Consider the following 26,900-nt stretch of genomic DNA (forward strand, 5'->3'; position numbering starts at 1 on the left):
ACATTAATAAACTAAGTAAAATCAAAAGGTTTGATATTTTATAATACACATTTGCTTCATAAATCACACAGTATCTTTTTTAATTTGGAACACCACTGTTAGGTGTTTTTTTTTTCTCCCCTATTATTCTGTCCACTCATTGTGATTAAAGTCTATAGAACATGATCAAGAAGAAACATGCACATCTCTCAAAACATTTATGTACCACATCAAGTCTGCAGTAGGAAGTAGCTTACAGTAACTTCTATTCATAAGGCATACAAAATATCCATTTGCATCCAAATGCTACATTTCTTAAATTGCTTAAGTCAGTAATCAGCAATAACTTTAATTTACCTTTCTAGAATGAAGTTATCAGGCTCCTTCTTCGTGACGCCCAAGCCAGTGCTAGGTACAACAGAAGGAATATTGTGAGAGCACTATGTTTGAAAGCATATTGACAGCTGCATTTAAATTGTACAGAAAGCAAAGCCTAGTGAAGTGTAGCAAAGAAGTGTTTACAGCTTACAACTTCCAAGTTCTCTTCCTACCAGCCAGGAAACCTCAGCATCCTGAGAAACAGGTGGCATTCAAACTTCTCAAACTGAAGACACCACAGAGTATAGGCATTTCTTGCAAACTACCACACAAACTTCCAATTAAGGTTAGTATGTTCATCTCTAATCATACATACAGTGCCAGCAGACCGCAGCCTAGTCCTGTTTCTCTGCAGGTTGCCAACATAAATATTCCTTCCCAATTCAAGACAATGCTACAGTTAAATAAATTTTAAAAATACATACAGAACTATTGCCATGTTTCTTTTAAACCTTGCAAAAGTATGGCCTCCTGTTCAAAACACATACATAGATTTAGTAACATAAGAAATATTAAGAAGGTATTCAGAGGAGACAGCTGTATATGTTGCAAACATTTTAATGATTACTGTTGAGCTTACACATTGGGTGTTTTGTTGTTTTTAAACTTCAAACTGCAACAAGTTAAATAAATGTTTATAATATACAAAGAAAATACAACCAAAAGTAAAACTTGCTTTAAGTGTGCCTTGCACTAGAAACCAGTGTTGTTTTTTTTTTTTTTTTAATAGCTTTATTGTTGAACTGCACAAATACACTTAAGGATTTGATCTTCATAGCAGGGCATTTGAGAAATCAAAATATATTCCCACTTGAAAGAAAACAAAAGGTTGTGCATGATTATATGCAAAAACCCACTAAAATACTCCAATAGTGCAGGCACCATTAAAAAAGAAAAAGCTGGAGATGCCCATTAACTCTAAGTTTTAAGGAAGCAAGTTTCTGACCAGTTAGCTTAAAGCCAGCAAAACAGGGATCAGTGATGGCAACTGTAGTGTACAAGGTATTAAATGACAAACTTTACACAAATACACTGTTAGAAATTTGTATCAGTGAACACTGAAAATCTGATGATCTGTTCTTTGGAACAGTCAAACAGAACCACCTTAATTTCCAGTTGTGCAAGCCCTTGAAGCATCACACAGTGTTCTGTGCCAATTTCTTGCTGGCTGTGTAGTTACAAGGATTTATTCTGTCATTAGCAGCTAACAAAATTATTCCACATGTTCCTCACGAGTGAAAAAAGGCAAGTCTCGTCAGAGCACAGCGTGGAGATCATATTTTTCTGCACACAAACACAAGAGGCTTTGCTAGTATCAAAAAACACTTTCTCATGTCCAATATTGCAGTCAACAACTCAGTTGAGATGGAAGCCTTTCTCCATTGTAGCAGCTAGCAGACGCTCTCTCATAATCTCCTCAGAAGAATACTCAGGCAACTTCAGGTAATGCACACATGTATTCACAGATGGATAACTGGCATCTGTAGCATCAACCTGAGGAAAACAAAGAACATTTGCTACTGCAGTTGTTCACTTCATGTGCTTATGTACTATAAGGATGCCAAAAAAAAAAAAAATGGCATCAGGAAAGCTACAGACATAAAAATGTATCCACTTTGTATGTACATTAAATCCTTTCTAAGCAAACGAGATGTCAGAGAACGGACCGGAAGCACAGGGTAGTACTGAAAGCTTGGCATAGCGACATGAATTAGAAAAGGAAAGAAAATTTAAAAAACAACCAAACCAAAAAAAACACCAATGCAGCAAGGCCTACATTCAAATGCCAAACTAGCTGATTTGGAAAGGTAACCTGAAGAAACCATACCTTGCGTACAACAGTCAGCCTGGGATGTAGGTTTGCCAGTCCTCCTGGTGGGAGTGTTGAGCAACCAGTGGTGAACTGGAGGAAAGCCTTTCTTTCATCTGAAGACATACCACACAGAACTCTCACAAAGCGAAGGAATCCAGGGCTTAAAATAAATTAAAATGATCAGTTACAATAACATTCTATGACAGATGTTCTGCTTCCCTCCCCAATTTTTCTTCAGACATGAATATCAGCATCTTTAGCAGTGCCTAAGTAGTCACTGTAAGATTCCAGTTTCTGTTCGGTAGTCGGTTAAGAATAAAACATCATAAAACATAAAAATACTTTTTAACTCTTCCTGCTGAATACTACAAGGAAAACTGCAGGTAGATTAATAACAAATTCTCCATGCTTATCCTGGAGCGTTATTTGGCCATCTTTTGTAGGAACAGCTGGAGAAGACAACAATTCAAGTCTATTCTATGAAGAATCTAAGCTTAAAACCTTTCACATACCACCTCTGCAGTATGAAGTCATTTCCATTCATATATGAGTTTGTTTCTAACTTGCTGAAGACTTCATGCAAAAAAAATACAAAAAAATGTAACAGAGTACCAAAAGATCTTCAGAGAATTCTCTGAATACCAGCATTTTTATCTGTGTCAGCCGAAAAAACATGGACCAGAGGGCATGTATGAAGAAAGTATTACTTTCTGCAACATGCCCTTAGGTATCAGACACCGCATTTCAGCTGTATCTTTGTATGCAGGGCAGGCTGCACTCAGCATCTAAGGCTAGTTATACTACACAGCATGCTTATACTAACATAGTTTCATACCCAATTTCTATGTTTTAGCTACTAAAAAAGATGAGTAGCCAAAAACAAACCACTAAGACCACCTCCCAGTAGCCAATCAGCAGTGTATATTCTGACTGCACAGTATTTTTTGTTTCAACTACACTTGAAGAGGAAGAAATAAGAAATAAATGACAAATATCAACCATAGCCAACTGAAGTCGTAGCCACCAACAACACAGACGGAAGTAAAAATTCTCAAGTGATACATTTTAATAGTGTGTCTAAGTAAGCTGCCCTTACATTTCCACTAGTTTGACACTTAAATATTTTCTTTTTTATTTATCCTCATCATGAAAACACCAAGTGCCTTCTAATCTATGTGTTGTAACACAATTATTTCATATAGGTTAAGGCAATTAGTTGCTCTTCAATCGTTGCCCATTCCCATTTTACATCTTTACCTGAGGAACATTCTAGGTGTTTTGTCAACCATGCATCTTACTGATTTTTAAACCACTTTGAACTAAAGTACCTGTCCCGTGTATATCCCAGTTTAGGTTCTGTATAATTGATGATATCCTCTGCTGCCCAGGAAGGCGACTGATTTCCACAAAGAATCATCTGAACTTCTTCATGACTGAAAGAACTCAGCTTCTCCATTGGGAAGACTCTGTTGAAGCCATCTTTAATATATACAAGATATTGTTATGAAGGCACACCAAAAGAATGTTTAACAAAATAACATCAGCACTTCAATTGTACTTCAATCAAGTAAACATCTACCAACATTTTCTAAATTAACAAAACTGAATGTCTCCAAGGTTTGTAACAGTATACCTAATGTAAAAGTGTTATGAAACAAATCTCTTCTTTACCTGCTACATCCTCAAGTGTTTGTTTCTGAAAGCCATTCTACACCACTAATTCAAACCAGGACACCCTGAACATCAGTAAGTCCACTTAAATATATATCCTGCCATAAATAAAATTACCTCTGAATGCCTCCATCTGTTTCTGTATACCAGTATGCATACAGAAGTCAAACATGAGATCCACATACTCCTCTGCATTATCCATTGTTACAGTCTGTAAAAACAATATATAAATACTCTAAGAATTCACAGTGTATTACAATTGCTGCTGAGATTTCTGAAAGTTAGTTCATTTCTTACCTCATCTTCACCACCTGGCTTGAGATCTACAGCTGTAAATCCATACACTTTGGATGATGGGCAAAACTGAAAATTTAAACTTCAAGACAGAAAAATTGTTAGTTGCTAACTGGAAACAAGTTTGCTATTGCTTTTGTAAATACTCAAGATTAATGAACCCTCCCTTCTCCATTTCAAAACACTGCGGATCATTTTGTATATACCTAAACAGTGGTACCATAGTATAAAACTACAATTAGTAATGGACTTTGCAAGTAGTATTTCCTGTCTACAGTATGCATGTGTATTTGCTCACTACTTACTTTGTTTTGCTATAAAAACATTCTTGCAGTTCTCTTTAAACTATCAGCCTCAAAACAACTTGAGCAGCTTAATTTAGTTCATGATCTCAAAGAGAATCAATTACATTAATTTCCAATACTAATAGTTATAGAGATACTTAACACACTTAGGCCCTTCAGTGGTGGTACTTGTGCTTGTTCTCACTTGCTCTTACGTTACACTGAAGTCAACAAGGCCATAAGCAATTACCAAACCTTAACTATATAATTCCTGTGGCAGAAGATGATTTTTATGAATAACTCACACTACTAGTGTTGTTTGAAAAGAAATATTTCAGAACTACAAAAGATGACATCCTCAAATTCACACAGTAGTTTTGTATCTTCCAACACTGCACTGATGTCTATTAATACATATCCACATTTCAGAAAAGCTCAAAGGGTTCTCTTTAAAAGCTCTTCAAGAAGTTGAATAAATTTCAATAGTTGTCATAACAAATGGATTGATTCACATTTTTGTAAAGGTCTTAGCAAGTATTTAGGTGTTCCTACGGAGTCATAGCAGCATCATGGTGCAGCCACATTTAAGTTAAAACATTAAAAAAAGCCTGAACAGGTAAGAAGGAAAACCCCTAAAACAAGAAGGAACTACAATCTAGCTACAGACAGCAAAATGGATTTTGCTACATCTCCAATGATTGCACTTACCCCCTCACAATGATACTATTTAAAACAAAGAAATCTCAATTCTTATTAGATGTGGTAATGTTCATCTCTAATACAATACTGTTTGTTTACATATAAGTATGAAAATTCTTACCCCAAATCCTCTATGCTAAGTGGTGGCCCAGAACCTGATGGGTTCTTCAGCATTAATTCCTGTAGTTTTGTATTTTTTTCATCTTCTGACAGACTTTTGTTGCTTAAAATTTGACGCCTTTTAATTGCAAGGTCCTTAATTTCTTTTAGAAACCTTGCTCTATGTGGATTTATTAATTCAAAGTCTTCCCATGTTAGAATTCCATTAAACCAGGCAGGAGGTTTAGGTTTTGGTGGATCAAGAATAAATTCTGATTTGGAGTCTTCTTCCAGACTTCCTACTGACAATGAATCATGCCCTTCTTCTGTAGAAGCCTCTGACTGACTTTCAGTACAGTGCAAGTCCCTGTCACTCCGTGATTCATATATCAACTTACTCATATTGCTTTTAATGTCTCCCATACACATGAGTTTAAAAAAAGGCTTAGAAATGGGTAAATCCACAAGTCTATTGTCTTGAATGCATTTGGCCAAGAAAATTCCAAGGAAATGAAAGAGTTTGGTTATCCTTTCAAGTTCATCACTATCTTGTGGGAATGGTGCTGTGAAGAGTCCACATGATCGCTGTACATAGTAACCAGGGGGTTTTAATCCACCACCAATATCAACCTGATTTAAGAGACAGAAAATAAACATTAACATTAAAAATTCATAAATAAAAAATAACATTGATATAGGTGAATTTAATCATATGACTGTGCTAGTTAACTTACTATTATTGTACTTTCGTGTTATAAAGAAAAAAATGAGAAGGAGTTATGGAACACTGTGGTCATTCCTGATGATGATGAGTGGCTGTTCACTGATCAAATGCTCTTTCCTTCCTGGCTATCTAGCTCATTTTTCTCTTAAATAAGTTTTGAACACTTAGAATTTAACATGCAAACAGAAACAGACCTGACGAGACTCATCATCTGGAAAATCGTCATCGCAAAGCCAAGCTCCCAAATCTGTCCTCTGAAATTCTGCTGCTACCAATGCATAAAACTCCAAGGTAGGACCCAGGCCCGTTCCTTCCTCCCCTAAAAACTCAACCTATAAAAAACACAAGGAATATTAACAATAAAAGAAATTTCTAGTGAAATGGTTATGCAACAGGATATTCCATATCCTGGCCAGCACATTAGAAATGGCTATTTAAGCTCACTCTACTAGGCAGATATGCTTTACCTCAAGAACAGATTTTCTGTCTGCATGAATCTGCATGACATTTTCTGCCCATTCCATCAGGGATTCACCTCGCGGAACTTTCACCCTTTCATGCTTCAGGCGTCCCACTCTGAATTCTCCCGGATCATCACGTCGCACTGTACTTGTGGTTCTTGTTCTTTCAACAGTGGCTTCGCGTCTGTTTTGCAGCCACACAATTGCTCTAGAAAAAAACACCACAAAACAGTTATTTAAAACTTGAGTACAAAAGAAAAAAGTTTACTTAAAAAAAAATTCCAACATATTACTAGTGTTACAGGAATTATACGGATCCTTTGTTCCTCCATAGCTCCAAAAGACCCATATCAATTAAGCAAGAACAACTGCCTCTAATAACAATACTTATATGACAGCAAAGTTCAAAATTCCTGTATGGATTTTCATCTATGCGACAATCAACCATCTACAAATCTACCATCTGGTTGGTTGTTTTGTTTGACATTTGCCCAGAGGTGATGGACAGCCTGTCCCAGGAGACATTCAAAGTCAGGCTGGACAGGGCTCTGAGATAGTTGTAAGTGTCCCTGCTCTCTGCAGTGGAGCTGGACAAAATGACCTTTAAAGGTCCCTTCCAACTCAAACATTTCTACGATTTCTCTACTAAGCAAAGAACAAACAAAAGTTATGTGCTTTGGTTTATATTTTCAAAATTTATTTAATTCACAGTTACTTTAAGTAAGTTCTTTATTTCTTGTTTTTAGTTCATTACACAATGAACTGCAGCCCAATTGAATTACTATCTGGTGTAACTAACTACAGGAACCCAGCCATGTCTTCAGATAACATGCCGAAGAATGAAATTTCTTCAAATTCAGGAGAACATCAGACAAAAGATAAGCCACTCATCATAAACTTCTAACACAATGAATGAGAAATGTTAGAAGCATCCCAAAGTTCTGAAGTTTCCCAGTATCCTCCCGTTTTTCCTGCTACCTGACTAAAATGCTTAAAATCTGGAAAGCCAAGTTTATCTTGTTAGGATGAGGTTTTTCTGTGAGTTACTAATTCAAAAAGCTATCTTGAAAAATAAATAAAATAAAAGAAATCTGAGAAGTGGAGATTTTTTTTTTCACTTGTTTGTTTACCTTGATGCTCCAAATGCTGTGCAGGTGAAGTATAACTGTCTAGTTTCAAATGGAATTAAGAAAGGACACTTGCTTGTTAGCTGCTCACACCAGTCTGGCAAAGCTCCACTCGCTAGTGCCAAGGGCTCCTTAGTTTAATGGAAGAAACAACAACAAAAAGTATTTCTATTATTAGGCTCAGGTTGTTCCAGCAAGTTTGTAACTGATGAACAGACACCTTATATATGCAAGCTGAGTTTTCAATTTTTCAAGGGCAAGTTCCTTGCTTCTTAGCAAAGTTGTTTTTTTTCTTAAATGCCACTAACAAGATGTTCCCTGAGTTTCTAGAGTTTGAGTGGACACAGAATGCTTTGGCGCATACACTAAGATCTGTACTAAATCCTTGGGATGCCTACTGGTCAAAGTATTGTGGGGAAATCACGGTACCTAATTATCAAGATAACTACTTCTGAATTGTGCTCAAAAGTGGTCAAATACTTATTCAATTCTGGAAGACACCACAAAAAATTCAGTAGAGATGTAGAGATAGTAGAGACGATCCATACTGAAATATTACTATTGTCTCTTCTAAAATAAAATGTAACAACAAAGAGCCAGAATTATTTTATCACTACAAAGATATGTGGGTGCCTAAACATCCTTTATAAGATCATGAAAAACAAACTTTCTTCAATAATTAGGGTGACTTAACTGTAACTAAAGAACCTTAAAAAGCAAACAAGGAAAAGAACTAAGTGAATTTAGAATCTTCATTTTCTTTAATAAAGATTAAAAAAAGACGTAGTTCTACTGAAGCATAATTCCATATTCCCAAATATTACTTGGGATGGTGAGGGTGGAAGATATGACACCAAATAACCCCCACTGCAAATCCTCTCCTGCCCTACAAATGGAGACTGGAGATTCCAGGATTGCAGCAATACTGACAACCTATGCTCAGTTACCACATATCATAATACTCCTGTTCCCAATTGTGATTTCCAATTTAAAATAACTTCAAGTTTTTGCTAATGGATGAGGAACTACTCTAGCAAAAACAAAAAAACTTGCAAATCTGATTTTCAGGAAGAAGTTTAATGTCTATAGAGTTAATTCAGGAAACCTGTCAAAGCAACTACTTGGAAGCATGTCATGAGGTCTCTTCATTATTTTGTAATGAAATCCACCAGGTGATTAGAACAAATACTGAAGTTTGACTTAGCCATACTAAGTTGACTAAATGTCAACAAACATAGTTCAGAGAGTATCTAATATAAACAAAACATTCACAGTAAGCTGATAAGCACTTTCTTCCACCTTCTAGAGGATTTCACAGTTGGTTAGACATAAACTAAATCATCATTTTATATATCAAGGCCTGTGTTGAGGATCATAACTGCTATCACTTCAAAACAATTGTTTCAATTGGGATGAAAAAATTTATGCTTTCTAAACATAACAATCATAACATTCATTGCTATGTTTCTATTCAGACTAGCCTGCTACTGCAGAATCTACCCATCCAAAATAAAAGAAAATAAATTTTGTACGAAACAATTCAAAAGGCAAGACAGCAAAAAAGCTAATACATTCAAATTGTTTAAGTAAGAAAGAGTTTTACCTCAATCTGCTGCAGAATTTTTGTGGTAATTTTTTTGCTTGTGAATTCATCTGGTGGAAAGTTAAACTGAGGATGCTCATCTGCTTCTGAAATGAAGAAAAAAAAATCATTTATTTTGTGTTCACAAAAACATTTGAGGAACTTTGCTTTATAACTCACATACCTTCTTGAGAAGTTCGCGCTGTGTAAGGGTCACTAGCAACTATGTACAAAATGCGAAGTAACTGCAAAACATCTTCCACTCCACAGGAGTTCTGTCCACTGCCAGCTTTGGCTTGAGGTTGCTCTTTTGCCAAACTAAGGATATCAGAATTCTGAAGAGTAGAAATGGCCCCCTGGCTTAATCCAGATTTTGATCCATGTTCACAAAAATCCTAAGGGGAAAAAATAATAATTAAAAAATATTATGAATGAAAAATGCATATTACCATCCTTATGCTCGTGTGCTCCAAGTTAAAGATTTGAAAAACCAGAATGGTTACTGTGTTTAACTTGAACATTTAGTTCAATTGTTGATAATTCAAATCATGATTCAAACACACTTTAACACATGTATATTTAACAGAAGATTTAAAAAAAAAAAAAAAAAAGCAAAACACAAACTTGCTATTGGCCTGTGAACATTCAAAACAAAGCACACAGCCATACATAAATAATAAGATTGGATGCAGACATATACCTTGTATGCAGCTATGAGCTGGGAACAATTTCTGTTTTTCCTAATACTTTTATTAGTGCCGGTTAATTTCCAGTGGCGCAGGAAAGCTGAATCTGCATTCTTCTGCAGGTAGGTTATCAAGTCATTCTTTGGTAATTCATCAGTGCCAAGGTACTGCTCCACATGCTCTACTGACCAGCAACCCTACAACAGGAACCACCAAATGTTGGTTTTTCCTGATTGTAAAGTCTTAAAGATTTCACCATGCATTATGTATTTGAAAAGAACATGCATGAACAAATACACTCACAAATCCTTTAGCTAATTGAAAACTGTTAGTTTTTTTAATGTAGCATTTCATAAACTGCAATAAGACTTACTTTGCTGCTGTTTAAACAGCCACAACAACATAAACAGAGGCAGGGAAGTCTTACCATTTTTCCACTTTCTTTTTCTTTATCAGAATCCTTCATTTCTCTGTACATGATTCTAGATATTAAAACAATGAATTAGTACTCCATACTCATAAGATGTCCTCAAAATTGTGAAGTTACACACTGAGTTGTTAGACACAATGACACTTAAGTAGCATAATCCAAAAAAAAGCAAGCAGCTGATTTTCACTTCCTAGAACATCCAGCAAAGCTCTTAAACTAGTACAAGCATTTAATTTTCACAGTGTGAATAAATTAAATGCTCTGCAAGATAACTACTCTTCTTTAAGTCAAGTTTGAGTACACAAACCACTTTATTGTTCAAATTTCCCAACATGGCTTTAGGATCTTCATTACATGAGCTCAGTGAAGCTTGAAATTCTAGGGTAGTTTACTGCGTACGTATTAACTTCAGAGACTTGCACATTTACAAATATTTCTACTGTTCTTACTATTTTTCTTTTTAATACAAAACACTACTTTTGACACAAGACAACACAGACAATAGTTGTGACACAAACACTGAAAAAATATTCAAAGTTAAAAACTGCAACAACCATACTAATGTTGTTTTCATATGCATTAATTTTCCAATTAGATAGAAATTATACTGGTAGGATAATTGAGACATGCACAATTACAGTTTTAGAATTCCTATTACCATAAATCAAGTAAAGACAAGTTAGGATAGAGAGAATAGCTGAATTTGGAATGGACTCAGTTTGTATTGTTATACATGCCCTTACACCCTTTAAGCCTTCATCTCCCAGATGCCCTTTGCTAGAACTTGCTCTGGGTCATCAACATCAACATCTCTCATAGGCTCTCAGGAGCTTAGAAGTCTCTCACTAGCACTGAGGGGGAATATTTCTTTCTTCAGACTGGTAGCAGTGTTCTTCCTACCAAAGCCCAGGATGCTGATGACTTTTCTTTGCTGTAAGGGTGCACAGCTGGCTCATGTTCAACTTTATCTCTACCAGAACAATCATGCCCTTTTCTCCAAGCTACTTTCCAGCAAGATGGCTTCCAGTCAGCAGCAGTGCTGCATCCTAACCTATTGCCCTTCACACCCCTCACTAGTTTCAACTCTGGACTGGCACTGACTTTCCTTTCCCTCTATTTGCATGCTCAGACTACGTCTCCATATTCCTCCTGGGTCACTTGACATTCCTTCCGTCATTTGAATGCTTCCTTTTAATGTTTTGAGTTCTTTTGGGAGTTTCTTCATCCATGCAGGTCTCCTACTGCCTCTGCTTGACTTCCCACACGTTGGGACAGACCATTATTGAATGCGAAATAAGCAATCCCTCAAAAAAAATAATCAACCAGCACTCTCAGATCCCTCTTCTCTCTCTTATACTGTCACAGTTGAACATTAGAGATCATTATCTTTTTTTTCTTTTAATTATTTTTGAAGTAGTCATAGCACTACCTTCAAAACTGATATGAACATCTGAACAAAAATGTAAGGAAAGAATCTAACTCTAGCGTTGCTTCTTACACAGGAGGGAGAGATCTTAACACTGTTTTACGTCTGTCTCCTAATCAGTCACACAGTATTCTCTTTGCAGAATAACAAACTTGTGAGCTTACGTGTATGTTGGCTCCCAAATACGTCTAAGTTTGTCAGATTTCACATTGCCATTACAGGAAAGCTGTAACAATTTCTGTACGTAGTAAAATATTGTGGATCGAAAATTTGTTAGTGGCAGTTCTACTTCTCGAGTTGTCCCAAGACCTGAAACTTTCAATGTAAGTGCTAAGCGTGGTGAAGGCATACACTCAACCTCTTCCAAGAGTTCTGAATGAGGTGTACCTGCAAAAGAAAAATCATATGACATGATGTTAACATAAAATACATAAAACATGACGATCTGGCTTAAACATTAATAAAGTGATTTAATAAGGAGCTATAAAGATTTCCTGCATGCAGGCCAGCAAGTTTAGCAAGCACTGAATTAAAACTATGAGCTATTACTAAGCGCCATAATTATACCACTTCTTTATGTGAGTAAAGCTACCATCCGTTTTTGAAATCCATATTGCTTCTTACACATCAGTAATATTCTCTTTAATATAATTATAGCACATGAATTACTTATTTACATGGCAACTTCCTTTTGTATTGACTCTTTACAGTTCACCAAAATCAACAATGGTTCATTTCCACATAAGCCTAAAAACATGCACTCCTTTCTGTAATGAACACTGACTATGCCTACAGAACTGAAGAAGAATGAAGGAAAAAGAACCTATGCTATGCTGCTTGTCATACAGACTGCTCAGTGACTGTGTGAAGTTTTTCACCATCTAGGCTTTGGAATGCTTCAGCAAGACCTCTCCAATCAAAGTTAATCTAGGCAGCTCAATACAGAGATTATTCCCTGTAGGTTGACCGAGACATAGCAAGAGACCTAACACTAATGTGAATTAGATTCAAGACTGTGACTATTTTACACGGTGCTTAACTTACTTCTTCCTCAGTGCTTGCACCTGCAGAAGCAAATGAAGCTCTCATTCAAACAATGAAAAGCCACACAGATACAAAAGCATGTTGTACTGGCTAATAGTGATAGGATCCCCAGAGCCCAAAGGGCCCTTATAATGCCTGATCACATATCACAAATGCAGCTTGTCAACATACCCGGTGGAGGGATTTCTAAATCAGTTGTTTGCTGAACATTTGTTCGACCAGGTCTTGGATCAAAAGCAGGAACCAGAGCAGAAAATTGCCGTTTCAAAACATAATCATCATCCCATGTTCTTCTACGACCCCCTTTGGTCTCATACTCCTCCTCTTCCTAAAATAAAGGAAGTAAAAAGGAATCACTTCTGCCGTCAACTTGTTCCCAGGATGCTTTTTAAGATGTCAGTTCTGACCTATAATGTCTCAGAGTGTGCTGATGTTCAAAAACATTTTTCTCTTGAAGAAATGTTGAAGGTGGTACAATTTGTCAAATTTACACAGGAGGGGGACTGCCCACTTAGCAATCCTTTCCAACAAGGCCCCACAATTTTACTATATCCATATGAATGTGTAAGAAAACAGCTTTTGTTAATACTCAGGATATACGCAAGAATAGGAAAAAGGCAGAATGAACTGCCTTCTGAAAGAGGTATTCTGTTTGCAGTACCAGAGAAGTATAAGCTTATTTTATCTCTGACATTTGATTTAGAGCCTTAATGGATTGGCACTTATAATCGAAGAGTCAAAGAATGGCAGAGGCTGGAAGGGACTTTTGACTCCTGCTGAATCAGCAGGGTCACCCAGTGCAGGTGGCCCAAGACCATGTGTATCTGAGGTCTTTGAAGAAACATAAGGAGGTAAACTTCACTACTTCTCGAGGCAGTGTGTTAGTGCTCAGTCAGCTACGCTGTAAAGAAAGAGATTCTTAAGCAATTCTCCAATTTAGTAGTGCTAAAACTGAATGCATATATTTTAATTAGAATCGGAATGACTGGAGTTGAAAGGGACGTTAAAGAATATTCTAAGACTCTGTATTGCAAAAAATATCTGGATTTTTAATGTATCTGTTAGCATAGATAATTAAGGTAAATAACTATACTGTACCATAACTTCCTCATATTCTTGATCTTCCTGGTTATCATCTTCATTTTCATCATCTTCTTCATCTGGTTCAGGTAGATCCTCATCATCATCTAACTCTGCCAACAGAGTACTAGCTCGACAGCTATCCAGAAAATCTATAACATATATATTTATATATTTATTTGCAAAATAAAAAAAATCTCTTAAAGACAAATTATGAAAATGTAAAAACTTTAACATTGAGAAGAGAAAAAACAATTCTCACAAACCAAAAGAGAGAATTAAACCACTGCTGATATAATATATCTAACAAATGAAGCCTGTAACAGTGTAACTAAGAATAACCAGAAAGTGCTTGGTTTTTCATTTGCTTTTATCAAACATGTTATAATTCCACTCATTTTAAATTACGAAAGACTGTAAAAATTAGTACCAGTTTATTTTGTCTGATTCTAGATTTAGTTTTAAAAGCAGGTTAATGACATAATTTCCACTATGAATATGTGATTACATCTCAAATTATACTGTAAAGGACATTTTAAGAGCAACATTTCTGAAGATTTAGTTGTCACTGAATTTCTGTAATTAAAAGCTGAAGCTAGATACAAAGATCAATTTCACCCACCTAGTACTAACACTTAAAAACCAGGATTTCCCCCAAATAAACAAAAAAGAAATCCACAGTCATCCAAGGCAAACTATGATAGGGAAATATTACATTTTTCTATATACAAAAAAACGGTCCAAATACCCTTTGAATTGTTGTTAAGTCCCCAACAAACACTCTAGTGTAACTTCTGAAAATAACTGCTCAGTTGTTTCTATTTTAAGACTTGTAACCTGATCAAATATTGACACTTAAAAGAATAAACGGAGATGGTATATGTAGATATCTTAACCAACTCCAAGTGGCTCAGTTCTAATGCCCTGCTAATCTGGGACTAATCTGAACAGCCAGAACAGACTTCATGATAAGCAACAAAATAAAACACGATTTCTAATTGCTCATTCAACCAAGTTTTTACACAATTTGTGTATCTCTTCTTTCAATAATCTCCCTCAATCCAATGAGCTTCACATTAGAAATACTTTCCTGCATCTAGTTCAAGTTTTTCTTCTTGACTTCATCAACTTCATTCCCCGATTTTATCAGTCAGCCTAGTTAACTACAATCCTCTTTCACATCATTCATATCCTCCAAATAACTTCCATCCTAATGCCTGAATTTAGCATATAAATTTCATACAACTTTGAATTTTGCTCCTCAAATCACAACTCTGTTCTTTGCGCCAATTTCATTTCTGTGTTCTTTCCAATTGCTTGCAATTACTATGGACTGGAGACACTTGGAACCTCAGATACAATTTTTAGTGTACAGCATATCTAATGGTTGGATATTTTTCAGTGAATACTAGAATGTATCTCATTGTATGAGATGTAGCATGTAGCATGTTAAATGAGAAAGAACACAGCGATTTTAAGTAAAGGCTTACATGCATACTACATTAAAAACCAAGACAATTTGCTTACGGTAAAGATTAAGTGCCCAAAATAAACTATACCATAAATAATCATCATGTGATACAGAAATTACTGAATTAATGACCTGGAATCATAAGTAATGTAATGCTAACAAAGTACTCGAGTACTGCTTTACAAAACTAACACATGAACAACTCAGCTTCCAAATTCTTACCAGTAAATAGACTACTAAACACAAAAAAATAAAATCATAACAATGGGAAGAATGGAAAAATCATTAATGGGAAGTCTGTTTACATTCATTTAAAAATGAAACTTACCATATAAAGAATATTCTGCCTCCTGCCCTGTATCGCTCTCACTAGATGTTGATGTTAGGCTAGTAGTTAGAGTATTACTAAGCGACTGACCAACAGATAAAACTGTAGTTGCTGTAGCTACATTGCTGCTGCTAGTAACACTGGATGTAGACATGGTCACTGTTGATGTGGTACCAGTTGTAGTCAGATTAGGAAAACTTTGGGCACCCATAAGAGGAGACGCTATAGATAAAGATATGGTAAGATAAAATAAATGATTTGATGACTTGAAGAGTACAATTTACATGCATGAGTCCTGTGTTGAAAAATATATTTTGGACTGAAAAATTATCCAATGTGGTATTTTACAATTAAGAATAACAGACTTAGTGGGAAGAGATTCCCAGTGCAGAAGTGCAAGCTACCATGCAGATGCCCATATCTGAGCATATTCTCTTGTGCACAGTTAAAACAAATAAAATGATTAAATAAATCCCCAAATCCCCACTGTAAATCTGAAATTACGTGAACATAAGAAAAGTATTCCTGAAATCTGTTACTCCAATATTGGTTAAAGCCTTACATTTTTCTTAAACCTCTAACATCAATGAAATTACACAAAGAAAAGAATTTTACTATATACAAATGAATTAAGAACAGAACATACGACAAATTTAAATTTTTTTGCATTTTTCTTAACATTCTGAAAGCAACTCTGGCTTGTTATCTTTCACATAATTCTTAGTGATATTCATGATGAACTAGCAGTATTGTGAAAAATAGAATTTAGTAATGCATGTTGGATGATTTATATTAAACAAGCAACAACTAACAAGTTACCTTACTGCACATTCAAATATAACATAGTAAATGCATTTTAGGTTAACAATTGAAACAAAATTCCATTCACCATAAACTCAGTAGAAAGAATTTCAGATACTGTACAGATCTGAAACAGTAGAAATTAATCTTATGTATAATTATGTATTTACACACCAATCTTAAGAACATTTTCTTGCATTCTTATTTGCAAACACAGATGGTGAATCACATGTTTGCATGTGAAAATCTGAGGGGTCATTTGTACTTAAACTTATGTGTACTTTTTTTCTACCTATTTTTTCTAAAATTTATCAAATATGAGTTCTACAGTTTCAAAAGTAAACATTTTTGTTATTGCAACTTATCTAAACTGAAGTGTTGCTAATAACTAAAACTAAACTAAAAGTATAAATTTCAGACCATTGATGTTTGCAAAGATTACTACTGTTGAAAGACAGTACAGTGCAAACCAGAACTCTTCCCCCAAGAGCATTTGATAGCTTTTCGATAAAAACAAAATCATATATTTTTGTTGTTTTGTCAAATGCTGTTGTAAGAACATAAATACATTAAAAAAATTTAAAAATGTAAACTAAAAGCAGCAAAGGCAGGTATTGCACTTGATTTTTGTTGTTCTATATGTGGGTAGAAAGGAGCAAAATTTAGATTTAGTAAGTTATCAAACCATATACTCATCTGTGTAAACAAGAAAGCATGGAATGTTTTTTTTTCATTGATGTTAAGAACTTGACAGTCAATTGCTCAGTATACACATTTTTCATCCACTTTAATTAAAAACAGTAAACTCTTTGCTCTTATAAGCAAGAGAAACATAAAAAGCCACTGTCAGCATTTCATCTGCTCGGATCTCAAGAACAAGAAGAAGCAGGCTACCATTTAACTCCTGACAAATGCCAATGTTTCCAAATGCAATTCCCACAGCAAATCCAAAGAGATTTAAATCACAAATCATGATTTATAACACATCTGAATTTGCTCATCTGTTTTTTAACCTAAGCTTTTCACAAAGCATCAATATAACTTTGGTGAGATTGCTCAAATTTAGTATCCAATCTCTGTGGGACACAAGTTCTGATTTACAGTTTCTATTTGTAGATAATTCCTACATGAAGGGTAGTTTAAAAGTTTTGATTTATTTTTAATGTTAAGAATACAGCAAAAAACAAAAAAAAAAACAAAAAAAAACCCTGTACTTATTTCCAACTTTAACATGGTCATTATACCAAACGTGTTTGATATCCCACCAATAATTACTTCAGAATTACTTCAGAATTAGAGGCACTGAGTATCTGCCTAAAATGACAATCTGACTTTCTTTTTGCTATTTTATTTACATTTTTAATGCAGGCAACAAGCCTTTTTCTCTCCCAGTACCATAATAATACAAATGCATAAATACATTTTAAAATCCTCCCTCAAGTTAAAAAAAAAACAAAAACCAACACCAACTATCAACATTTTAAAAACCACTAAAAGCAAATAACACAGAAATTTTAGGAAAGCATAAAATCTTGACAAGAAAATACAGAGTGCTTCCTACTGGTTAGGTAATTTTACTTCTCCTAACTCATCTACCTCACAAAACACCGAACATCATACCTAATATAAAGCTGGTTAAATAACATCTCAGATGGGAGTGTTATTAAAATTCAAAAGAGTGAACTCAGTAAATTTATAGTTTATCTGCTAATACGTGAATCCCACATATAATCTGAGTCAGAACATGAAGAAGTTGAAGCATGTACATAATCCAATTTAAAATGACATCAACTACATATATCTGTAAAATTAACATGCCTGAAAGATTTGCTATATCTAAAGCTTCATACAATGGCATTTTTAGAAGACATGGACAGTATTAGGGTACAGTAGATGACTCAGTTTACTAGATAACAGGGAATTACAACAATTTCATCACTTTTTCTTTCTACTCTGCTCTTCATTCCCGAGTTTAGACAAATAATTGGAAATGAATTTGAAGTGAAAGAATTTCAAATGAAATATGAAAAACCTGCATTTCCTCAGGTAAATGGTAAAAATCAAATAAAAGAAACGGGAAGATAGAAGGTGAATGTACAAATTCTACAGAACAGATGGGACAGAAAGAGTATCCTACATGAGCTATCACTGCCACTCTTTTTGTTCTTCATCATGAAAAAAACATCAAATTTCAATTATTTTCCATTTGATGGTACCACAGTGCAATCTGACATCAAGGGGCCACAGAACACTCTCCTATTACCTACAACCTTGTGAGCTCTTCCTCAGTTCTGTAAACTTGCAGAAGAACAAGGCTGCTCTCTATGTATTTCTGTTAGGCCAACAGAATCCAAACTCCTTTACTGAAAACCAAAGAAACAACAAAAACTTAAAATACAAAAGTAAATATTTCTTACTTACTCGCAGTACTCATGACGTTTCTTCCCAGAGTATTAGTATTGTTATCACTGCTACTTCGGCTTAAATTCATGTTGTTTGTGGCATTGGTACGCGCTATGTTTGCCACTCTTCGTACAAAAGACTCCAGGCTCGAAGTTTCTCGAGATGATAAATTAGGAACGCTTGCACTGGAGCTCATTGGTGCTCCAGCAGCCAACAGAGAGCTAACTGAAAGTCTGTTACTTGCTGAGGAGCTTAGAGGTCGTTGGGATGCTGCTTCTTTATTAGTCAGTTCAGAAACTGAACTAACATCAGGAGAGCTTACACTAACAATTCCCATGGAGATAGCACTGGACTCCCCAGGAGTACGTATCGAATTATCAGGACCTAACTTCCTTTCTGTATTTTCATTTCCCATGTCCGCTGTTAAGGTGCTGGTGCTTGCACTGGAAGATGACCCTACTTCAGCCTGAGGTACATTATCAGCGGAAGACAGAACAACAATTGGTTCGTGGACGTCAGTGCCTGAAACTATATTTTGCTCCATTACACTTTCTGATCTCCGCTCCATTTTGGTCGAACCCAAGCTGATGTCGCTGCTACTGGCCACGCTACACACAGAACTGCTGCTTCCTTTTCTACTTGAGGAGCCTGCAGCAGCAGTCGTCTTGTCTGGACAGTTGTTTTTCACCAAGCTGCTCCATGACTGCGTTGTGCCTGAAACAGTGGATGAAACAGGTTTGGGTGATGCCGCTGAATCAGGGTCGTACCCTGGTGCAAGCTTGAGGTCAAACTTTCCTTCTGCGCCCATACGGTAAGAGTTAGAGCCACCAGCATCCCAGGTGACATCAATCCAGCCTGGAAAGGGACAGGAGTTTGTGAGATCCAGCAGAAAGCAGACAGGAGCGTCAGACAGTAGCTCCACAATGTGGGATCAGCTCCTCATAAGGGCTGCACATCTGAATTGAAAATTACTGAATAACCCTTAAAGCCAATTCAAAAGGAAGAATGGTTATGCAATTTGGCAATGTTTTGTGAAAATTAAGGCAGCAAGCATGATCAGCTTCTATCTTCAGGATCCCAGAATCCAGCCAAAAGCAATGAATGAACCTGACCTACTAGGATCTCTCAAATTTTTCTTATTAGATTCTCTAACATCAGAAACAATATCAGTGTAACTTGATTAATATCTGGCAAGAATCTGTAATTCCTACATGAACATTTTATGTTTTTCTTTGTTCAATACTTGATATACGAGCATTTTATTAAAATTAGTTACTTTCAGATTTGATACTTTTTTCCCCATATAGTGAATGCAGGAGCTTAATGATACACAGCTTTTTGGCTGAATAATTTAGGCAATAATTTAGGAACTCAGGCATTTCTTACTCACAGGAAAAGTCTCAGATCAGATAAGGACTACTTATTTCAGAGTTGCAAGAGGAATTCTTTTCACAGAAAGTTAAAACATTATACTGGGATCAAAACAGCACAAAAAAGAGATGCTGTTCCTCTTTAACTCCTTCATTAAATGTTGTAAGTTAAACATATTAAAGCTGTAATGATAACATGTAAAATTTAGCTAACTAGAATACAAATGGGGGAAAAAATCTTTTTACTTGTCTGATACCTACTATAATCTCTGTCATCTAAAACACTTCTTTTAAGTTTTTCTTACTGTGCATTAACTTTACCAAATCTTGTGCCGCTATTCTAATCTATTCCATCATCACTTTAGGCTGAAATAGAAGATCACAGGCATTTTTCTGTTTAGAAATATCACCCTGGAGGAAGAACATTTAAAAAAGTGGATAAAGCTTCCACAGAAGTAGACATCTTATCCCCATGCGAGCAGGCTTGTATCATGTTGGTTTTTTTTTTTAATACTTCAGCTACACGACCTACATCTCAGTAGTTTCACGCCACTGAAGCTCTGAGAGGCAAACTTGCCAAAGAAAAGCTTAGTATCTTTCTACATTTTAGTGGTCTTTCTTACCAAACACAAAAAAAGTTCCACACAGTTAAACAGTATGATTTTTCATCTTTATGTGTATCTGCTTAGGCATTCTGAAAAAGCACAATTAAATTACTGTTCCTTTTTTGTACAGCTCCTTCTATAATATTAATCACAGACAGTTCAAAACCTACACAGTTTTTTAAAATACATAGTATGTGCTTGTTCCTTTTAGTCCTGTCACTTCATTATTATGGCCCCGAAACAATTCAAGATTTGTTTAAACATGTTAATAATTGCAGAAAAGCCAATGGGATATTAATTTCTAAATTCCATTTGCAAGACAACTGTGGCAGGTCTAATAGTATGCTGACAGATTTTTCATATTTTGGCATTATTTCACAAATGAACCTCCACTTCACCTATGCTTAAATGGAAAAATTTTACCAGAATGTAGGAACAAAAAAATATTAATTTAGTAATATACTATTCACAAATTAGATTTAACATCTTAAAACTGAGAGTGCAGCTATACATCTGGATAATAAGATGGTTCCCTACAGGCTACACTGAATGGCTTTAAAAAGACTCAATTTTTCAAAACATTTTAGATCACTGTACCTTGGACACTGCTCAAATTTATAAGAAATGACAGCTAAAAATCTGACTAAGAACGACTTAAAATGCTTCAGAAATAAGGTCAGTCTTATATACACCAAAATAGGGGTAGACGTGGGGGAAACTGGGAAAGTATGTTCACAGCCCTTTCTGTTGACCTTTCACTATCTCTTCCTCTTGAGCAATGACTCCGCTGGCTGTTACAGGTTTCAATTTTGATCCCTCGTTAATTTCATTTTTTTAAATCAACAAAATAACAATGCAATCCCAATGAAGCTAGCAAGGTAGGAAAGGTACAGAACACAACAAAAGTGAAGAAAAATACTGAAAATGCTAAGCTAGAAGAAATGAAGAATGTAAATATAGATTTTGCAGCCCCAAAGTTAGATTAATCAGTAAGCATCAACCAACCGGGCATATTTTTATTTTGTTGTAATGAATGTCAATATAACAAAAAACAAACAAAAAAACACAAACAACAAAAAAACCTAAAGGTCTAAAAATATTTCATTTAAAACAATGATTTCTTTTCTGTGCATTAATATGGAATTTCACAAATGGACCACTACAGTTACGGTACTTAGCTTCCTCCTCCCCAAAAGTATCAACTTCCTCAAGACACTAAGTAGAAACACTATGATGTTACCAATTCCACATATAGCATATGTGGATAGCAAATAAATATCAAATAGTCATGCTACAGAGATTTACAAATTCAGACAATTTGTACTCACCATTGTGCAATTCTCCTGTAACAGTGCCTTCACCCTGTGGGCTTCCATCCTGATCTCTCCACTTCCAATCAATTCCTCTGATTACTCGAGCTCCTGGAACCATGTATTTCAAAACTTGAGAACGGACCAGACGTCGCTGCCTTCGCAGATTTGCTTCAGCTTCTTTAGCAGCTTTTCCTTCAAGAAATATCAACTGGAATTAAATGACTGGAAAAGTATAGCAATATTGAATGGGGAATAATTTTGAGCTTGTTTTTAAGCAAGTTCCAATGCAAAAGTCACCTTTTTTTTTTTTTTTTTTTTTTTTACATTTATTTGTATACTTTATGTTAAAATACTAATGTATTTTAAGGGAACAAAGAGGATATACGCAGTACTTTTCTTACCCAACTGGTCTTCACATACTCCATTCACAGTGCCATAAAGTTCAAATCCAGACAGGGAGAGGTAGTGTGTTTGCCCACTGGCATTCTTTCCCATCTGTTTTATTCTAACATGCCTCCAACCTTGTTTCTCGTCCTTTGGAGGATCTAAAGGCCATGTTGCTGTAGACCTTCAAATTTGTTAGAAAAAAAATATGGGTACAGAGAGAAATTTAAAAAAAAAAAAACATAACACTTCAGTATTAGTATCAAACAAATCGTAACAGTGACCCTTTATGGATAAAAATCAGAAAGTTGCCAAGAACATAAGAAATATAAGACCTAGTAACATTAGGACCAAATTCTGGATGATTGCTAGTGTTACTATTTTCTTAAAAAAAAATTACAAAAAGTGAATTTACAATGACAGAAAAATATAAATGGCATTACATGAACCATACACAGAACTTATGAATCACTTATGTTCCTATCCATCCTTGGTAATCTAGGTCACTCCTTTACATAACTACGCATTGTATGGCACGCATATAATTAGAACACAGTCAAGTATGTTTTTACTGAGCACAATTTCATAAAAGGTAGTAAAATACACTGACATACCCTGGTTCGTTGAGACTACAGTCATCAACATGAGTATACAAAGTAGTCCAGTTCTGTCCATCCTTAGATACCTGGAAAACCCAATTTCTGAGAGCAGATCGTCCATAACCTCGAGCATGGCGTAATGTGTAAGCTGATGGTATAACCCAAAGGCCAAGATCTATGGCAAACCAAGCATTCTTATCATCATTAGTATGACAATTGAGAGCTGAACTGTCACGGCTTAGGATGTCTTCTAAACGGCCATAAGGCAGATTTCTTCCTTCTGAGGATGTAACCACTACTAACCCATAGGCTGCTGGATTTACCCACTCATATGCAGTTCTATATTGAAAAGAGAAATGTACTGTTCAATTATTACTTACATTAAAACACAGGTATCACTAACATTTGACAGTTTACTGTAAATTATTGATTACAGCAGAGTTTATTACAAACCAAAAAACTTAATATCACTTTAGATAATTTAAAAACCTTTCTAGAATGGTCCAAATACTTTACTTTGCTACAGCAGCTAACAAATATCCAACCATCCCCACCCCTTCATTTTACTTTACCCCTTCATACAAACTAATTTTCAAGCTGCCTTCAGATACATTTTTCTATTATTCAAAAAGAGCCAAAATTAATTCTACTGATCAAGAGTAAAAGCAAAGATAACTCTCTTCTTAAAAAAACAAAAGTAATAGACTTCACTTCATTACGAATTTTCATTTCCCCCCCATTGGATGTTGTTTATTACATTGGAATTCAAAATATTTAGCTTAAAGAAACTCACTTCGCATTTGTCCCAATCCAGTAAATAATTCCATTTTCATCAAAATCATGTTGATGCCTGAATACAAATGTTTGGCCTTCACGTAGTTTTCGTACAAAAACAAATGAAGCCCTATCAAAGTCGTACCATTGCTTTGCAACCTACATATATATGCAAAAATAATAAGAATAATAATTAGGGATGAAAAATGCAATTATTCCTTTGAGCTGTGTGCATAGTATGTTGCTCACCATTTTCAGAAGATACTGTTCCAGAGATTCAACAGTTGCCAACGGCTCCATCTTCAGCATTCTGCCAGTTCGATCTATCAAGGCTGTCTCCCCTGAAGCACGTTCCAAACGAAACCTCAAACGTCTTGTCAATATCTGAAAGAGTATCTAAACATTAATCCAGGCTTTACTGTTTAAGTTTTCTAGTTTTAAGAAAAGCAGTATATTTTACTTCAGCAGTTCCAGTGGCTTATCAGATATATTTATGTGCAATTTAAGAAATGCTATATTCTATTTTGTGCTTTGAAAGGTAATCTCTTAGTGGTTTTTGATGCCCCAACAATTCTTCAATAACTGTCAACATATAAGTCAACTAACTAGATAATCAAGTGAATATTTTCATATTTCCTGTCAGTTCACAGTTTTAATTTCCAAATTATAAGACCTATAGTTATAATAGAAAACTTGGAATACTGAGTTCAGCTCAGGGGTCCCCAAGCTTAAAAAGGACATGGATCTGTTGGAGTGGGTCTTGGAGGGCCATGAGGATGATCAGAAGGCTGGAGCACCCCTTTTGTGAAGACAGACTGAGAGAGCTGGAGTTGTTTAGTCTGGAGAAGACTCCAGGGAGATCTTATAGCAGCTTCCTAGGACCTAAAGGTAGCTTACAAGAAAGCCCCAAGAGGGACTCTTCATCAGGGAGTGCTGGGATGTGACAAGGGGTAATAGCTCTCAGCTAAAGCAGGGTACATATAAATTAGATATCAGGAAGGAATTCTCCACAAGGAGAATAGGAAGGCACTGGAAGAGGTTGTCCCAGGAAGCTGTGGATGTGACATCCCTGGAAGTGTTCAAGATCGGGAGCAACCTTATCTAGTGGAAGGTGACCTTGTCCACAGCAGGGAGGTTGGAATTATACAGTCTCTAAAACCCTTTACAAGCCAACCCACTCTATGACTCTATGAAATTCATGTAATGTTTATACACACACACACACACAAAATATATATATAGCTTTTTTCCTTCAAAATAAAGCTTTCCTTTACAAGAATCTACTAATCATACATCTGAGATGATACCATACTGAGCATACATGAGACCTTTAAGCTATTACAGCCCATCTTCAGGCATCATAAGTGAACCTGTTTTATAGTTGTCTTCAACAAACACTTCTTTTTGGATACAATCTAGTTATGAAGATACTCATTGGGGAACATATTCTTACATGAAAAGAACATTCAAGGACAAAAAAAAAAAATCACTATCACTATTACTTCACAATATGAAAGCAAATCAAAGCAGAGGAAGATCCACACATTAGGGAAGGTAGTAGAGCAATTAAATGCTAAGAACCTTGTTGTTATTTAGCTAACTTTATCCAATTTACAAGAGTGTATCTCATACAATTTTCACGCATGTAATTCTTCCTGAAATCCATATAAAATATTCAGTGGTGTAACAATATACAATACTGTGTGATATCACTGTTTTACCTGAAGATTGTAAGTAGATCCTGGTGTATCATACAAGTGAAGAGGTAGACGTTCAATAGATTCTAACACTGCTATTAATTTCCGAATTAATGCAACTGCTGGTCGACTGTGAAAGTGAACAGTTACTAGGTTATCACACGTACAAGAAAAAAAAACTCCACAATATTTCAGTGAATAGTGCCTACATGTAGCAAATATTTCAATATGCTATTTCTATTGGTGTAGCTTGAGTTGTTCACCTTTGGCGTCTAGTCTGGCAATAGCACAGTAAGAAAAATACTACCTTGCAAACAGTAATGAACCAATACTCCACCTTTATATTTGTCAACAGATGCACATTCACAGTTGATTCTTGCAGATAGATGTAATTACATTTTTCTTTTCTTCTAATTACTACTTCAGTACTTAGTGTTAAATGCAGTCTTTTAAGATCAATTCTCTATTTAATCACAGAAATCACAAAATGGTAATGGAAAGAAATTGAATTTGCCTTCAAACTATTTTAAACATACATTCCTTAATCACAAATGCTTGTTATTTTTTGTTGTTTTTTCTTTTAACCTACCTTTCATCATCTTCATTTTCACTGAATGCTGTTTTGAATACATTTATTCTTTCCACTAGTTGACTACAGTCTTGTTTCATATCTAAATCAACATTCTAAAAGAGAAAAAAATACATATATATAACATCTAATATAGTGCAACGCATTCATTCTTTATATTGGCATAATATCTGTTTAGGCTTACTGAATTCTCTATTCAAAAACCTTTATCTCTAAAGCTAAACAATACCAGCCATTATAAATGATCACCATTAACTGAAAAACATTTAGCAGCATGTTTGAACTGAAGCAATCTGTAGGGATAGTACATAATTAATGGGTCGGATCACTGACTGGTGCAATTCCACTTGATTTTCATCAAGTCAAAAAAACCATATTTATAATAGATCTTTAAATTATGGCCCATGCCTATGCATTCTTTCAAAAGCTTTTCTTCAGAGACTTATGTTCTGTAAACTCACATTATTTAAAACTGTAAGCAATGATTGAACTAATCCACTACTGCACATTTCATATGGAGAAATGGTATTCTCATCCTTCAAAAGTACAATTAAGTTTTCCAAAGCAGTCTTCATCAAATCTCTCCAAGTGTTTTCTCCCTCGATACACTGAAAGACAAGACAATTATGGTGAAACAAGGCAACAGTTTTTTCACCTGAGTCATTTGAGAAATAATATCCCAGTAATTCACATAACTACGGGCACTACGAAAAAAAACTTCACCAAAACACCCCACCCCGCACACAAGATCCCACTATAAAACCTGTTCAGATAGACACACTGTGCCTT

The 26,900-nt window shown here is 35.3% G+C and overlaps 1 protein-coding gene across 11 annotated transcripts in view; it reads right to left on the minus strand.

Moving 5' to 3' along the window:
• Positions 1 to 899: 899 nt before the first annotated feature.
• HECTD1 (HECT domain E3 ubiquitin protein ligase 1) overlaps positions 900 to 26,900 on the minus strand; it is a 55,783-nt gene continuing 29,782 nt past the window's right edge. For 5 of the 11 annotated variants that reach the window (XM_031593764.2, XM_031593763.2, XM_031593762.2 and 2 more), the window contains exons 17-42: positions 26,573 to 26,719; positions 26,112 to 26,206; positions 25,547 to 25,652; positions 24,075 to 24,209; positions 23,845 to 23,984; positions 23,067 to 23,390; positions 22,470 to 22,636; positions 22,084 to 22,260; positions 18,799 to 19,635; positions 15,577 to 15,798; positions 13,796 to 13,929; positions 12,869 to 13,025; positions 11,818 to 12,040; positions 10,225 to 10,279; positions 9,812 to 9,994; positions 9,296 to 9,506; positions 9,133 to 9,218; positions 7,533 to 7,660; positions 6,409 to 6,610; positions 6,136 to 6,273; positions 5,240 to 5,847; positions 4,139 to 4,217; positions 3,959 to 4,052; positions 3,499 to 3,649; positions 2,186 to 2,330; positions 900 to 1,851 (exon numbers count right to left, since the gene is read on the minus strand). In XM_031593764.2, the coding sequence (XP_031449624.1) occupies positions 1,714 to 1,851; positions 2,186 to 2,330; positions 3,499 to 3,649; positions 3,959 to 4,052; positions 4,139 to 4,217; positions 5,240 to 5,847; positions 6,136 to 6,273; positions 6,409 to 6,610; positions 7,533 to 7,660; positions 9,133 to 9,218; positions 9,296 to 9,506; positions 9,812 to 9,994; positions 10,225 to 10,279; positions 11,818 to 12,040; positions 12,869 to 13,025; positions 13,796 to 13,929; positions 15,577 to 15,798; positions 18,799 to 19,635; positions 22,084 to 22,260; positions 22,470 to 22,636; positions 23,067 to 23,390; positions 23,845 to 23,984; positions 24,075 to 24,209; positions 25,547 to 25,652; positions 26,112 to 26,206; positions 26,573 to 26,719 (5,082 nt within the window). In that variant the 3' untranslated portion in view covers positions 900 to 1,713. The remainder of the gene's footprint in view (positions 1,852 to 2,185; positions 2,331 to 3,498; positions 3,650 to 3,958; positions 4,053 to 4,138; positions 4,218 to 5,239; positions 5,848 to 6,135; positions 6,274 to 6,408; positions 6,611 to 7,532; positions 7,661 to 9,132; positions 9,219 to 9,295; positions 9,507 to 9,811; positions 9,995 to 10,224; positions 10,280 to 11,817; positions 12,041 to 12,868; positions 13,026 to 13,795; positions 13,930 to 15,576; positions 15,799 to 18,798; positions 19,636 to 22,083; positions 22,261 to 22,469; positions 22,637 to 23,066; positions 23,391 to 23,844; positions 23,985 to 24,074; positions 24,210 to 25,546; positions 25,653 to 26,111; positions 26,207 to 26,572; positions 26,720 to 26,900) is intronic. The other 6 variants (XM_031593769.2, XM_031593765.2, XM_090141285.1 and 3 more) reach the window with 4 other exon arrangements.

The sequence above is a fragment of the Phasianus colchicus genome, chromosome 5 (assembly GCF_987193195.1).
Source record: "Phasianus colchicus chromosome 5, bPhaCol1.hap1.1, whole genome shotgun sequence".
Taxonomy (NCBI): domain Eukaryota; kingdom Metazoa; phylum Chordata; class Aves; order Galliformes; family Phasianidae; genus Phasianus; species Phasianus colchicus.